The 16,848-nt window shown below is 39.8% G+C and overlaps 1 protein-coding gene across 2 annotated transcripts in view; it reads right to left on the bottom strand.

The window, feature by feature from the left end:
• Window positions 1–13,549, bottom strand: part of SCFD2 (sec1 family domain containing 2) — a 446,165-nt gene extending 432,616 nt beyond the window's left edge. For both annotated transcript variants that reach the window (XM_002745846.6, XM_008993346.4), the window contains exon 1: window positions 12,591–13,549. In XM_002745846.6, the coding sequence (XP_002745892.4) occupies window positions 12,591–13,428 (838 nt within the window). In that variant the 5' untranslated portion in view covers window positions 13,429–13,549. The remainder of the gene's footprint in view (window positions 1–12,590) is intronic.
• Between the last annotated feature and the right edge of the window lie 3,299 nt (window positions 13,550–16,848).

The following is a 16,848-nucleotide window of genomic DNA, read 5'->3' as shown; positions in this document are numbered from 1 at the left end:
AAAATTGAAAGAACTAGAGGAGCAACATTTTTTAAAAATCTCAAAAACTAGCAGAAGACAAGAGATAACTAAGATCAGAGCAGAACTGAAGGAGATAGAGACACAAAAAACCCTTCAAAAAGATCAATAAATCCAGGAGCTGGTTTTTTGAAAAGATCAACAAAATAGATTGACTGCTAGCTAGATTAATAAAAAAGAAAAGGGAGAAGAATCAAATAGATGCAATAAAAAACAATAAAGGGGATATCACCACTGATACCATAGAAATATAAACTACCATCAGAGATTACTACAAACAGCTCTACTCACATAAACCAGTAAGCCAGGAAGAAATGAATAAATTTCTAGACACTTGTACTCTACCAAAACTAAACCAGGAGGAAGCTGAAACCCTGAATAGACCAATAACCAGGGCTGAAGTAGAGGCAGCAATCAATAGCCTACCAACCAAAAAAAGGCCAGGTCCAGACGGGTTCACAGCCGAATTCTACCAGACAGAGAGGAGTTGATTCCATTCATTCTGAAACTGTATCAAACAATACAAAAGGAGGGAATTCTCCCTAATTCATTTTAGAGACCAACATCATCCTGATACCAAAACCTGGCAGAGACTCAACTAAAAAAGAAAACTTCAGCCCAATATCCATGATAAAAATTGATGCAAAAATCTTCAATAAAATACTGGCAAACAGATTGCAACAGCACATCAAGAAGCTTATCCATCACGACCAAGTAGGCTTTATCCTGGGGATGCAAGGCTGGTTCAACATACGCAAATCCATAAATGTAATCCATCACATAAATGGAACCAAAGACAAAAACCACATCATTATCTCAATAGATGCCCAGAAGGCCTTTGATAAAATTCAACAGCCCTTCATGCTAAAAACTCTCAATAAACTAGGTATTGATGAAACGTATCATAAAATGGTAAAAGCTATATATGGCAAACCTACAGCCAATATCATACTGAACGGGCAAAAGCTGGAAGAATTCCCTTTGAAATCAGGCACTAGACAAGGATGCCCTCTCTCACCACTCCTATTCAACACAGTATGGGAAGTTCTAGCCAGAGCAATCAGGCAAGAAAAAGAAATAAAGGGTATCAGATTAGGAAAGGAGGAAGTCAAACTGTCTCTATTTGCAGATGACATGATTGTATATCTAGAAGACCCCATCATCTCAGCCCAAAATCTTCTCAAACTGACAAGCAACTTCAGCAAAGTCTCTGGATACAACAGAATCAATGTGCAAAAATCACAAGCATTCTCATATACCAATAACAGACAAACAGAGAGCCAAATCAAGAGCAAACACCCATTCACAATTGCTACAAAGAGAATAAAATACCTAGGAATACAACTAACAAAGGATGTAAAGGACCTCTTCAAGGAGAACTACAAACCACTGCTCAAGGAAATAAGAGAGGACACAAACAGATGGAGAAACATTCCATGCTCGTGGTTAGGAAGAATCAATATCATGAAAATGGCCATACTGCCCAAAGCAATCTATAGATTCAATGTTATCCCCATCAAGCTACCAATCACCTTCTTCACAGAACTGGAAAAAACCACTTTAAACTTCATATGGAATCACAAGAGACCCCACGTAGCCAAGACAATCCTAAACAAAAAGAACAAAGCCGGAAGCATCACACTGCCAGACTTGAAACTATACTACAAGGCTACAGTAATCAAAACAGCATGGTACTGGTACCAAAACAGAGACATAGACCAAGGGAACAGAACAGAGACCCCCAGAAGAAACACCACACATCTACAACCATCTGATCTTTGACAAACCCAGCAAAAACAAGCAATGGGGAAAGGACTCCATGTTTAATAAATGGTGTTGGGAAAACTGGCTAGCAATGTGCAGAAAGCAGAAACTGGACCCCTACCTGTCATCTTACACTAAAATTAACTCCAGATGGATCCAAAATTTAAACATAAAACCTAACACCATAAAAACACTAGAAGAAAATGTAAGCAAAACCATCCAGGACATAGGCATAGGCAAGGGCTTCATGACTAAAACACTGAAAACAATGGCAATAAAAGTCAAGATAGACAAATGCGATCTAATTAAACTCCAGAGCTTCTGTACAGCAAAAGAAACCATCATTAGAGTGAATCGGCCATCAACAGAATGGGCAAAAATTTTTGCAATCTACCCATCTGACAAAGGGCTAATATCCAGAATCTACAAAGAACTAAAACAGATATACAAGAAAAAAACAAACAACCCCATTCAAAAGTGGGCAAAGGATATGAACAGACACTTTTCAAAAGAGGACATATATGAGGCCAACAAACATATGAAAAAATGCTCATCATCACTAGTCATTAGAGAAATGCAAATCAAAACCACACTGAGATATCATCTCATGCCAGTTAGAATGGCGATCATTAAAAATTGAGAGACAACAGATGCTGGAGAGGATGTGGAGAAATAGGAACACTCTTTCACAGTTGGTGGGAGTGTAAATTAGTTCAACCATTGTGGAAGACAGTGTGGCAATTTCTCAAGGATCTAGAAATAGAAATTCTACTTGACCCATAAATCCCACTATTGGGTATATACCCAAAGAACTACAAATCGTTCTACTATAAAGACACATGTACACGTATGTTCATTGCAGCCCTGTGTACAATAGCAAAGAACTGGAACCGACCCAAATGCCCATCGATGATAGACTAGACAAAGAAAATGTGGCACATATACACCATGGAATACTAAGCAGCCATAAAAAACGATGAGTTCGTGTCCTTTGTAGGGACTTGGATGAATCTGGAAACCATCATTCTCAGCAAACTGACCCAAGAACAGAAAGTCAAGCACCATATGTTCTCACTCATAGTGGGTGTTGAACAACGAGAACACGTGGACTCAGGGAGAGGAGCATCACACACAGGGGACAGTTGGGGGGCGGGTAGGGGAGAGACAATGTGGGGGTAGGGAGGGAGGGGAGGGGAGGGAGGGATAACATGGGGAGAAATGCCAGATATAGTATTCACCTAAAGTAAAATAAATAAATTATTTTTAAAAAAAAGAATAAATGAATAAATGGTAATAGCCTACAATGACACAAACATTTATTGAGTGCTTTCTGTGTACTAGGCACTGTTTTAGGCATTTTATTTTAATTAATGAACTCAAATTAAAATTTAAGACTAATGACACAGTTCAAGGCTTTTTCAATAAAACCAAGTTCTCTCGGCAAAAGCCATGACGGCTTGGAAGACATCATGCCAACACTGTGTGGGACTTGCCACATCTATTTGCTATGAACCCATCAACTTCCTATCAATTAAGTTTTGCTTCTAATCTTTTCTGAATTCTATCTCTCTGTTGTTTTTGCCATGTCATATTAATGGGAAAGAAGAATCGGGAAAGAAAGGCTGAACCAGGAACCCAAGGAATCGTCATTATCACCATCATCATTTTCATCAAAATAGCTAATATTCATCGAGAGCTACTGTTATATCAGGTTCTAAGTTCCATACTGTTCATTCATTATCCACTTAATTCTTACAGCAACCTTAATATGTAGGTATTATTATGCTCAACTTGCTCAAGATCAAGTAAATAATTGACTTGTACATCACAGAGTAAGAATTCAAACCCAGGAACCAGATAACTCTGAAAACCATGCTCTTAGTTAAACAAACAAACAAAAAAAATCAGGCTCACAAAAGTGATTTATTACAGAGCCAGCATGGGTGCTTTTAACGTGACTGTTAATGTTAAAGAAAGGGGTTCTTGGCTGGGCACAGTGGCTCACGCCTGTAATCCCAGCACTTAGTGAGGCCAAGGTGGGCAGATCACAAGGTCTGGAGACGGCCACCATCCTGACTAACACGGTGAAACCCCGTCTCTACTGAAAATAAAAAAAAAAAAAATTAGCTAGGCGTAGTGGCATGCACCTGTAGTCCCAGCTACTTGGGAGGCTGAGGCAGGAGAATCACTTGAACCTGGGAGGCGAAGGTTGCAGTGAGCCAAGATCACACCACTGTATTCCAGCCAGGCGACAGAGCAAGAGTCTGTCTCAAAAAAAGAAAAGGAAAGAAAAGAGAGAAAGAGAGAAGGAGAGAAAGAAAGAAAGAAAGAAAGAAAGAAAGAAAGAAAGAAAGAAAGAAAGAAAGAAAGAAAGAAAGAAAGAAAGGAAGGAAGGAAGGAAGGGAAGGGAAGGGAAAGGAAGAGAAGGGAAGAAGAAAGGGAAAAAGGAAGGGAAGAAGGAAAAAAAGAAGGAAGGGAAAGAAAGAAAGAGAGAAAGAAAGAAAAAGGAAGGAAGGAAGGAAGGAAGGTTTCCTGTTCTATCAGTAGAATATTCATTTATTAGGTCTAGAAAAAACTGAGTCTTATTTATGTCGTCTGTGATTTATAGTTATCTCTCCAGCACTCAGACTAGAAATTGCTTGGTAAATACTTGCTGAATGAATGCCTAGTGACTATATATGGCCCTGGTATCCAGTGAGGGATCAGAAATCTCTATATGAATCATGTCTTTAAAATAAGGCTGAAATGGAGATACTAGGACTACCTCATAGCATCATGAATTTCTTTGTCTCTCTACTATTTCCCTCCTGACTAATTAAAAATTTTAACAATCTCCATTTATCATCAAAATAACTTTTCTCTGAATCTGATGCCCAAATTCTAGTCCTTACCCCAAGCTATTCCCATTTTTTGTCTGCCTTCCCTGGACACATGGCACAAACCAGTGTTCTATGTGTGCTGTCTTTCTTCCCCAACTTCCTTAGCCTCTGCAGTCTAGCTGTTGCTCACTCCTCCTTTGGATCCCAAACTCAGGGATGTTCAGCAAGTCTCACTTCATGAAACCCTCTGCAAATTGAAACTGTTGACAATCCTCTCAAAAATTTCTGAATATGAGAAGTCAAGACATAAAATCCTTATTCCCTTCAGGTGTAATGGCCAAGTTATTTTTATAGAACCAAAGTATAATTTATGTGACCAAAATATTGTATAACAACGTCCTAAATGTTCAAAAGCAGAGGAATCCATTTTTTAATTATAGTGTATTTATTAAACAGTTCTCAAACTGAGATTTTTATTTTCTGCTATTTATATGCACTTCTAAACTTACTATGGTGAACATATATCCCTGTTGTAATAATTTAAAAATCACATACACACACCCCAAGGTTTTATGAAGGGTTATCTTTGGATAGTAGGATTATGGTTGATATTAACTCTACAAACACTTCATTTTACCCAATGTTTGCTACAAGAGCACATGAGACTTACCCAATTAGCAAAATAATTCACATCCCATCAGAAACTGTTTAGACTATTACATTAGAGAAATAACAAAATGCCAATTTTTCATGGCCATGATTATTCAGCTTCTCAGATTTGGTAAAATGAATATATATTCTAATTATCCTGTCTTCTGTGAATACATTTTATGACGTATCCAGCTTTAGAGGATTCAATATTGACCTTTTAAATTTAATTAACGCCATTCACATGACTCAAATATAAACTTAAGTATTTAGGGTCTATCGATGTCACAATAACTTCAGATTCTTTTTTATAAAATACATAAAATGCCAAGATTTGTGTCACATTTTAGTTTTCAAAAAGCTTAATTTTTCTTTTATTATAGAAAATTTTTAAGTATTATTTGAGATGCTCTAGGGTGGAAGGCAATCAGAGCCCAGTTATTTCTTCCCTGCCCAACTTTTAACCTGACTAACAGCAATGTGGTCCTTAGTCTGGGCAAAGAATAATTTAATTCCCAATGACATCTCTTCCAACGAGGTGTAGGAAAAATAAAACAAAATGGAGACATGGGCTCTAGGGTTCCTTCCTCTACTAGTTTCTTGTGTAATCTGAGACAACTTCCATAAACGTGGTGCTGTTCTACTGATCTAAAAACTCAAAGTTGGTCCAACTGACATCTAAGTATCCTTCAACCTCAGGATTTGAGATCCTAAATTAAGCCAATTGCTTCAAGGGCTAAACTTTTCAAGTTACCAGGACGAGAAAATACCAATTCTGTATGAACCTGTGGGTGATGTACGTTAGTGTCATTATCATAAGGCATGTAACAACTTCACTTGTCTCTAAGTCTTACATGAAATAAAATGAGAAGCAAGCATTGAGAAGTCTTCATAAGAGCTCAATCCACATAATCCATTAATTCTGTCCTTCTAGAGAACCCTAATACGCTTATAAAATGAACAGAGATCATCCATATCATTTTTTTTTTTTTGAGACGGACTCTCACTCTGTCACCCAGGCTGGAATGCAGTGGCATGATTTCAGCTCACTGCAACCTCTGCCTCCCAGGTTCAAGCGATTCTCCTGCCTCAGCCTCCTGAGCAGTTAGGACTACAGGCATGTACCACCACACACAGCTAATTTTTGTATTTTTAGTAGAAACGGGGTTTCACCATATTGGCCAGGGTGGTCTCAAACTTCTGACCTCGTGATCCACCCACCTTGGCCTCCCAACGTGCTGGGATTACAGGCATGAGTCACCATACCTGGCCTCATCCATACCATTTTTAACACGATCTTGAGTAACCAGAATTGTAGTGATCTTGTGGGATCACATAGGGGGAACCTTTCACTTACTCTACTTTATTTTTTTCTCTAGCTGTTGTAGAAGATAGATATATGAACTTATTTTATCCTCTCAATTATCCTCTGAGGTCCTTATTTTACAGATCAGGAAGCTGAGATGCAGGAGTTGGGCAACTTGCCCAAGGACTTTTGACTAGGAAAGGGCAGAGCTAAGATCACTATAAGCAAGATCTGGTCATCTCTATAGTAACAGTAGCTACCATATATTGAGGATCTACCTCAATACCCACACTCCTTACATAAATGATCCTATATAATATAAATATGATCATGTCACATCATGGCTCAAAATCCTCCAACTGACTTCCCACTATACTTTGGCTAGTATCCTAAGTCCTTATTTTAACCTACAAAGCATTCCTCTACCTACCCCTCCAACTGATGTCCTATCGGTGTTCCCTCTCGCTCACAACGCTTTAGCCAAACTGGCCTCCTGCTGGTCCTCAAGCATGTCACATATGCTCCCACCTTAGGCCCACTGCACTTGCCTTTTCCTGGGTCTTATATGTTCCATCCTTAGGTAGCCACATGGCATGTTTCCTCCCTTCTTTCAGCCTCTGGTCAAATGTCACATCCTCAAAGAGGTCTTCCCTAGCTATGCTATTCAAAATGGAAATTCCATCACCTTTTTAGTATCCATCTAAACTATTACCCAGTATATTAGTTGTATGTTGCTGCATAACAAATTATCTCAAAACTTACTGTCTTAAAACAACATGTATTAATCTCACTGTTTCTATGTGTCTAGGAATTCAGTGGCTTAACTGGGTCTGACTCAGAGACTCTCATGAAATTGCAGTCAATATGTCAGCTGGGGCTACAGTTATCTGAATGTTTGGGCTCAAGGATCCATTTCTCAGATGGCTCTCTCACAAAGCTATTGACAGGAGGTCTCAGTTCCTCATTGGCTGTTGGAAGGAACCCCAATTCCTCACTTTATGGGCCTCCCATAGGGCTGCTTGAGTCTCTTCCCTATCTAACCTCCCTCAGAGTCAGTGAGAACCACAAATAAAACTTGGTTCCATAAACCAGTAGATAGGCAAACATATTGGGTCCTGGCGACATTTCCTAATCCCACTGTGGCTTTATCACCCTACCAGGCTATTGCTGCTGTCACCTACCACCACTAAGCAGGTGACCTCGCCCCACTCAGATCTCACCCCACTTGGGATCCAACACCCTGGGCCAAGCCAAGGTCTTCCTCCCTGCCAGACACCTACCTCATAGAGCCCCACCTAAATGTTTTTGAACTGAATTATTCAAGAAGGTAAGAAGAAAGTAGGGTCTTTATCATTTTTAATGTATTTGAGAAATAGCTCAAGTAACTTTAGGTGGTTCAATTTCATTGCTTTATCATTGTGCCTTGTGTTAGAATGTCCATAGCATCCCACTGAGACTAATATTTTCATGGTTCCTCCGAGGCTCTTGACGGAGGGCTGAATTTTTCTTACTCTTTTTATATGTTGCCTTGAATCTACCCAGAGAAATCTCCTATTTGTTCCCTTTGAGTAATGCCCCTTTCAACATTAAATATTGTTTCACTGATCTCGTGTACCTAAAATGTCCCCTCCCACACAAACCTAGTACTTAGTACCTTCCCTAACTTAACCATCACCCTGGAAGACCACCTATGGAGGGACTCTTAACAAATGTAAAGAAAGTAAATAACAATATAATATTAACTCTCCCTTTGACAATTCAAAAAACAAAAGATGTTGAACTCTGACATTCATAGAAATGTCAAATGTTATGCAATGCCATCACACCTGGCTAGCCATTATGCTTTTTTCAGTAAAGAACAACTTTTGAGCCTCAATTTCTTTATTCTTAAAATGATAAAGAACACTTAACTCACTTAATTCATTGAGATAAAATAAGGTAATATAAAAGTGGGGTTTTTATTTTAACTTTTTTGAGACAGGGTCTTGCTCGGTCACCCGGACTGGAGTGCAATGGGCATGATCATAGTTCGCTGCAGCTTCAAACTCCCAGGTTCAAGCAATCCTCCCACCTCAACCCCCAAGTAACCGAGACCATAGGCATGAGCCACTGTGCCTGGCTAATTTTTGTATTTTTTGTAAAGGCAGGGTCTTCCTATGTTGCCTAGGATGTTCTTGAACTTTTAGGCTCCTGTGATTCACCAGCCTCAGCCTGGAATTACAGGCATGAGCCACCACACTCAGTGTTGGGATCACAGGCATGAGCCACTGCACCCAGTCAGAAGTGGTTTTTATCCATAAAATATTCATATAAATATAACTAGTTAATATCATTATTTTCTTTCTTAAGTTTTGCTGTGAGCCCAAGCTGCAAAATCTTAGACTATTCAGAAAAGTGTCCATCATTTTTTCTACATTTGTATATTACTAATGATACAATTTAAGAACCTCAGAAACATGGCACGTGTCTGCCCATGTAACAAACCTGCACAATCCGCACATGCACTCCAGAACTTAAAGTATAATAAACAATTTTTTTAAAAAAAAGTAAGTGTGTTAACCTCAATGAATGTCTAGTATCTACAACCTATAATCTACTCATGTATCCATTTATTCAATAAATGTATATCGAATACCTACTGTTTTCAGGGTACACTTGCTGATGAATAAACAGTAAACTAAACAGAGTCCCTCCTCTCAAGAGCTTCCATTCAAGTGGGAGGAAACATGTAATAAATCAGGGAATACTGAAGGTTATGACAAATAAAGCCAGGTAAAGGGTAAGAGAGTGTCAAAGAAGGTTACCTAGGAAGGCCTCTCTGAGGAGCAGGAATGATGTGAGGGAGAAAGCCATGTGGATACCTCAAGGAAGAACATCCCAAGCAGAGTTGCAGAGGAATGCAAAGGCCCTGAGACAGAAACATATTTACCACGTCTGACAATGGCAAGGTAGCCAATGCTGTAAGAGAGGAGATCAGTCAGAGATCAGGTGGAAGAGATAGACACAGGCAGATCATGCATGGCTTTGAAAATAACAGTAAGAAACTTGGTGCAAGGTATGATGAGAGGCCACTGGAACACTGAGCAAGCATGTCATTGTTACGCTTTGAGGGACTATACAAGAAGCTAGCCTAAGGGGTTGCTTGTCTGTATATGTTTTATACTTCTTTAATTGTTTTTTAACTATTTGCATGCTTTACTGTGTCAAATGCTGCTTTGAAGTTCAGAAGAATGAATGTGGTAATAAAACAAAGAAAATTTCTGGGAAGTAGTGGAAAATAAAAAGCCTAATTGAAGTGGAGTCAAGAGAAAATTGGAGCAGATGTTTGTGGAGGCAACAAGTATACACAATTCTTTCAAGTTTGCTATAAAATAAAGCAAAAATAAAATTGAAGTTGGAAGAGTGTGAGAGGTCAAGAAAGAAGATGTTCCGTACTGTTTGTATGTTGGGGGAAAACCCAGGGAAAAGGGAAAAAATGATTATCTAAGAAAGGAAGAGAGTATTTGAAAAACAGTAAATCTATGAGAGAAGTGAAAAGAGAGGATTTAGTCTACATAGGTGAAAAAGTTGGCATTAGATAGTGGCAGGGACAGTATATCTCTTTTCAATGTGAAGGAAGGAAGGAAAAAGACATGGGTACAGATGTAGAAAGGGTGGTAGATTTGGCTATGGGAAAATATAAATTTTTCTAGTGGCTAATATTTTCTCAGTGATACTAGAAGCAAGAAAGCTAAGGAGTATGGGGAAAGAAATCTGGAGGCTTAACAGGAAAGAGCCTATGAAATGACTGCTGCTGAATGGCAACTTTGTCTTTCTTCTTGCTATTACTATACTTTAAGTTGTGGGATGCATGTGCAGAACGTGCAGGTTTGTTACATAGGTATACACGTGCCATGGTGGTTTGCGGCACCCATGAACCCATCATCTACATTAGGTATTTCTCCTAATGCTATCTCTTCCCTTGACCCCACCACTCCATCAAGACCCAGTGTGTGATGTTCCCCTCCCTGTTTCCATGTGTTCTCATTGTTCAACACCCACTTGTGAGTGAGAACACGCAGTGTTTGGTTTTCTGTTCTTGTGTTAGTTTGCTGAGAATAATGGTTTCAAGCTTCATCCATGTCCCTGCAAAGGACATGAACTCATCCTTTTTTATGGCTGCATAGTATTCCATGGTGTATATGTGCCACATTTTCTTTAACCAGTCTATCACTGGTGTTTGAGTTGGTTCCAAATCTTTGCTATTGTGAATACTGCCACAATAAACATACCTGTGCATGTGTCTTTACAGCAAAATGATTTGCAACTTTGTCTTTCTATGTGCCCTTATTTTGTAAATAATTCTTTTTTTTTTTTCTTTTCAAGACAGAGTCTGGCTCTGTCATCCAGGCTACAGTGTGCAGTGATGTGATCGCAGCTCACTGCAACCTCTGCCTTCTGGGCTCAATTTATCCTCCACCTCAGCCTCTTGAGCTCCTGAGTGGGAATACAGGCCCCCATGCCTGGCTAATTCTTTAAATTTTTTTTTTAATTTTTATTTAATTTTTAAATGTTTAATAGAGATGGAGTTTTGCTGTGTTGCCCAGGCTGGTCTCAAACTCCTGAGCTCAAGCAGTCTGCCCACCTTAGTCTTCCAAAGTACTGGGATTACAGGCGCTAGCCACTGTGCCTGGCTCTAAATCATACTTGACTATGTTATATTGTAAACTTTTAGAGGGCAGAAGTTATGCTCCCCTCATTGATTCTGTATGTTTAAAAAACATATTAGATACTGAAGATGTAGAGGAGCTGTTACTATGATGCTGGACAGTGGGACATTAAATTTTGCCTAACTGAAGTCTTGGGGGAGAGTACAAAATTATGTGAACTTCCCAACTGATTATGAAACACCTTTACATGTTTGGCGTAAAGAGACAGAAGTAAAAGTAATATATAGCATCCACTAAAAAACGCTACAAGCATCTACTCAAAGGTTTTATCTTTTAATCCCATATGGACTTTTCGATGCTACAGTTATTACTTATATATTGAAATTACAGATTGGACACCTGGCTTTTCCAGTCATATAATTAAGTCTACATCTCAGTACTACCATTTAGCTTACTTTCCATTTTTTATTTGAAAATTAATCTTATTAAGATTAAAAACTCAAATACACCTATTTTAGTTTATGTAACTTAATTCAACTTTTCTTCTGGCCTATTAAAGGGAATGTCTACCAATGTCAGTTTTTTTATTATTCTCCCAAGACTTGGAAGTGGCCAGCCTATATTACTAACAGTATTTACACCTAATTATAAAACAATAAAGTTGACCTTTGAAAATAACTATCAAGCATCAGAAAGTGCCTTTTCTTCATCTGCTTTAAGGATTACATTTGTTTCTTTTGTGTAAATAATATATTATTACAATTTGACATTATCTACTTCATCTTTAATACACTGAGAACTAAAAATAAATCAATAAACATTTGAAAATGTTTTCTACAATTATATTTCATCTCATATACCAGTGACATTTAAGTTCAGCCTCTTTCTTTAACACTCATTTTCTAAACCTCAACTGTAATAATTTTATGTTTTATTATACAATAGTTTTCCTTCCACTGGGTCATCTGTTAATACTTCTCCAACAAACAGAGTCTTCTTATGAAGGGCTGTTGTGAATACCAGCATTCATAAATTCCTATAAAAAAATAAAAATAAAAATTCCCAGGTGTACAGTTTTCCTCCAGGTCAGCATAATTCCACTTTCCAACATCTGGGGCTAGGGAAAGTTGTTGTTTAACAAGGCAATGAGCATTTATAACATTTCTACCCATTACAGCATTTAACAAATGTTATTGAAATTGCTAATTCACTTGTCTATATCCCACTGTAGACTATAAACTCTGTGAGATTAGAGATTGTGCCCATCTAGTTCTTTGTATCCTCAATCTGGTACATAATAAAAGGTCAACAATATACATGCTGAATCAATGAAAGTCCCAGCAATGTGGAGAATGGATATGAAGAACTCCACAGCAAGGCACTTACCTGTGAGATCCAGGGTTCTGTCCACAAAAATCACTGATGCCCTGCCCGCAGCAGTCTTCCTCCTGTTCTTGGCAGGGGCATAATTGGCCAGATCCGCAGCGATGACCCGACTTAAGGAACCTACAGCAAAACACTCCTCCCGTACTCCTAAATGTTCACACAGAGAACTGAGGCCTGACACCAGGCACCTGATCTGCAGGAGCAGCTCCGGGGTTAGGGCAGTGGCGTCCACATCACCCAGGCTGCCCAGCTTCCTTTTATCCGGTCGGGCACTATTAAGGAGATGCACATCCTGGGGTAGCAGTGGGAAAAGGGATGCAAAGGCTGGAGTCAACGCCAGGTGGGGAGCGACAGGGGCAAGCAATAACGGGGCATAGAACACCTCAGCGGTGTAATTAATGTTGCCCATCCATTCACACAGCTTCTCCTCCAGCTGCTCGAACACCGGCTGCTGCCCCTCCATCTCGGCCGCTGCCGCCGCTGGGACATGATTAGCTGTGAGGTGGACAGCATGGCTCACGGCTGTGACCACCACACAATACTGGAAGTGACTGCGGCAGATGATGTCCCGTAGGATCTCCACGGTCCGGCCTTTCAGCAGGCGGCTCAACACAAACACCGCCTTGGGCTGCTTGGCTCCACCACCAACTGCGTCGGGCTCGAACTCTCGAAGGTGACACTCAGGACTCCCCACAGCCTCTAGGAGACGGGTGGATCCGCAGCCCCAGTGCAGGCTTTCGACGCAGATGGCGTCCAAGTAAACCACAGCCCGTTTCACTTTGGCCAGCACCTGCTCCCATCCTTGCTGGGTAAAGGACAGTACTCCTGAGGCGCTCATAGTTGGAGACTCGCAGACTTGGGGAACTATGGTGCAGGAACTTCTCTCAGAACTCACCGCTTCCGGAAATGGGGCTCCCAGAGACTTTGACAGTCAACACAGTACACGTGGTCCGGCCTCTGACGCGCTCCCTGACGGCGCGCGGTAATGACGTTTAACTGAGCGGTGATTGGCTAGGGAGGAGGCCAGGCCTGAGGAAGGATGGTCTGGTCTGGAAAGAAGTGGGCGGGGTCCTGTGGCTCTGGGCGTCCTCAAACGCTCGCGGAGAGAAGGCGTTGCCTGGGAAGGAGCTGAACTGAGTTTTTTCTGTCACTCGGCCTGTCTGCGCAGATAATCTTTTCTCGCTCCTTGAAAATTCTCCGAAATAAAACCTTATCCAAAATTTGATATCTTCCTTAGATGTGAACACGTCTCTAAAAGTACAGCCACCTTCCCAATCTAAACTCGGAGCAACTAGAAAAAGATAACAACTGTGTGCAATGTTTTGACTTTATAGATTGTGGTCACATTGCCTCATAACAAACACATCTGTTGTTCTCATTTTCACTTTCTCCATCTTTCCTCCCTCATCTCATCGTCACTAAATCTTGATGGCCTTTAAAACTCCTAGAATCGAGCACTTCCTCTCCATTTTTGCTATCACAAAAACACAACATCATTACTCACCCGGACAACGATCTCCCAACGTTTTCTGGCTTTTGATCTCTTCCCCCTCAAATTCTGTTTTCTTCCTAATAAACAAAGTTGGTCCTACAATTTTTCTGCTTAAAAGTTTCTCCTAGTCCAGTTGCTGACAGGATACATACACACTCTTTAAAAAGCATCAACATGATTTCTCAATTTCTCTCTAGCTACTCCCAATCCGGTGAAAAATTGTACCTTTGCAATGAATGCAGTGGGCTGAACCCCAAATGTTTCATGGGTTCTGTTTGTTCCACCCATATGCTTGCATTACCTACCAACAATAATCATTCAAAGGTACTGGCTATGTGAGAGTTTTTCTAACACCACCACTATCTCCCTATCGCCTTCCTCTTTCCCCACCCTCCAAAACCACTCAACTGATACATTTGCTAAGTACTTGCTATACATTTGCTAAGTACTCTGGTATATAATACCAGGGTAAGTATTAACACCTATTTTACTTAAGCTATCTGTTTTACTAAATTATGCACTAAATGCTTGGTATCCCCAACACTTATAACAGGCGTTCAATAAATGTTTGTTGAATGAATGTTCAATTAATATCCATGGCGAGGCTCGGTGGCTCATGCCTGAGAGGCCACGGTAGGTGGACCCTCTGAAGTCAGGGGCTCGAGACCAGCTTGGCCAACATGGTGAAACCCCGTCTCTACTAAAAATACAAAAATTAGCTGGACGTGGTGGCAGGAGTCTGTAATCCCAGCTATTCAAGAGGCTGAGGCAGGAGAATTGCTTGAACTCAGTAGGTGGAGGTTGCAGTGAGCCGAGATCATGCCACTGCACTTCAGCTTCGGCGACAGAGCAAGACACCATAATAAATAAATAAATAAATAAATAAATACACCTGGCGCGGTGGCTCACGCCTGTAATCCCAGCATTTTGGAAGGTCGAGGTGAGTGGATCACCTGAAGTCAGGAGGTCAAGACTAGCCTGGCCAACATGACAAAAGCTCATATCTACTAAAAATACAAAAATTAGCTAGGCATGGTGATGCACACCTGTAATCCTAGCTGCTCCAGAGGCTGAGGCAGGAGAACTGCTTGAACACAGGAGGTGGAGATTGCAGTGAGCCAAGATCGCTCCACTGCTCTCCAGCCTGCAAGATGGGAGTGAGACTCCATCTCAGAAAAAAAAATACATAAATAAAATAAAAATAAAAAATTAATAGCCATTTAATAATGTATCCAGTCAATTTTTAATAAACATGTACAATATTCCAAACACTGTCTGGGGTATTAAGAATATAAAGAAAAATTAGCCACAGCCCTGATTTCAAAATAATTGTAATGAAATGAAGGGAACCACACATGTAAAACAAATGCAATAAAATGTTACAGAGGCAAAGAGTTTTTAAAAAATATTTTGCATAGGAGTTATGAAGGAGGAAAGATAAATTCTGACTAAGGGAAAAAGGAAGTAGTCAGAAAAAGTTTCATATAGAGAACGAGTTTTGACTTGCCTTCAAAGAAACCCAGGTGTTCACCAGGTGGACAGGATGGGGAGGAAGATTCCTAGCAGTCCAGGCACAGAGTGCAGCATAAACAAAGTCCTAGAGGCATAAGACAATACAACATGTTCTCTGGAACTACAGTTTACTATAGCTGGAGTGCATTGTATGAAAAAAGGCACAAGAAGAAATAGAAGCAAGAAATTAGAAAAGAAAGAAATGGACTAGATCAGCAAGAGTCTTGTTTTCCATTCTAAATAGTAGCAGCCAGTGGGGAACTATTAATGTATTTTGGGATATGGAAACAATTTGTTCACATCTGGCTTTTAGAAAAAAAAGATTTTAGTTGAGACATGGAAAATAATTTGAAATGGAGCAATTTAGGGCAGAGAGAGCAGTTAAGAAAATAACAGTATCAGCAGCAATTCTGGGTGAGAGAGTTGAGAGCATAGCAAGCAGACAGACAGAGTGAGGAATGTGAAGAGCTGTTAAGAATATAGAGTCAAAGGGCTTGCTTATTAGTTTTGCAGAGAGGTTGACATGAAAGGAAAATTTCAGGTTAGTACCCGGCTTTCTGACTGGTAAATGCCAGTCACTGAGATTTGAAAAACCATAAGAGAAGCAGACTGGGCAATAAATACACAGTTCAGCGGGGACATGTTTTTATTTGTGTGTTTCCTTATGGTAAGATAAGCATAACATAAGTCACCATCTTAACCATTGTAAAACATGCAGTTTGGAGGCTTTAAGTACATTCACGTTGTTATATAATCAATCTCTGAACTTTTTGTCTCACAAAACTGAAACTCTGTACCCATTAAATAACAACTCCTCCATTTCCCCTCTCCCCAACCCATTCTACTTCCATTCTACTTTCTGTTTCTGAGTTGACTACTCTAGTTGTTGGCAATGTAGTAGTTGACTACTCTAAATAGCTCATATAAGTGGGACAATACAGTATTTGTTTTGTTGTGATTGACTTACTTCACTTAGCATAAAGTCCTCCAAGTTCATCTATATTGTGACATGCATCAGAATTTTCTTTTTGAAGCTGAATAATATTCCATTGTATGTTACACCATTTTGTTTATCCATTCATCTGCCTATGGACATTTGGTCTACTTCCACCTTTCAACTATTGTGTATAAAGCCACTCTGAACATGCCCAGAAGAGTCATAAACTCGGTAGAACCCAGTTGGTAAACAGGCCAACGATAGACCCAAGTTCACATGTTGAACCAGCGAAGAACATATTCCTACATGTTTGTATC

The sequence above is a fragment of the Callithrix jacchus genome, chromosome 3 (genome assembly GCF_049354715.1).
Source record: "Callithrix jacchus isolate 240 chromosome 3, calJac240_pri, whole genome shotgun sequence".
In the NCBI taxonomy this organism is placed as follows: Eukaryota; Metazoa; Chordata; class Mammalia; order Primates; family Cebidae; genus Callithrix; species Callithrix jacchus.
The sequence above is the reverse complement of the archived record's forward strand: the minus strand, read 5'-3'. Positions and strand labels throughout refer to the sequence as shown.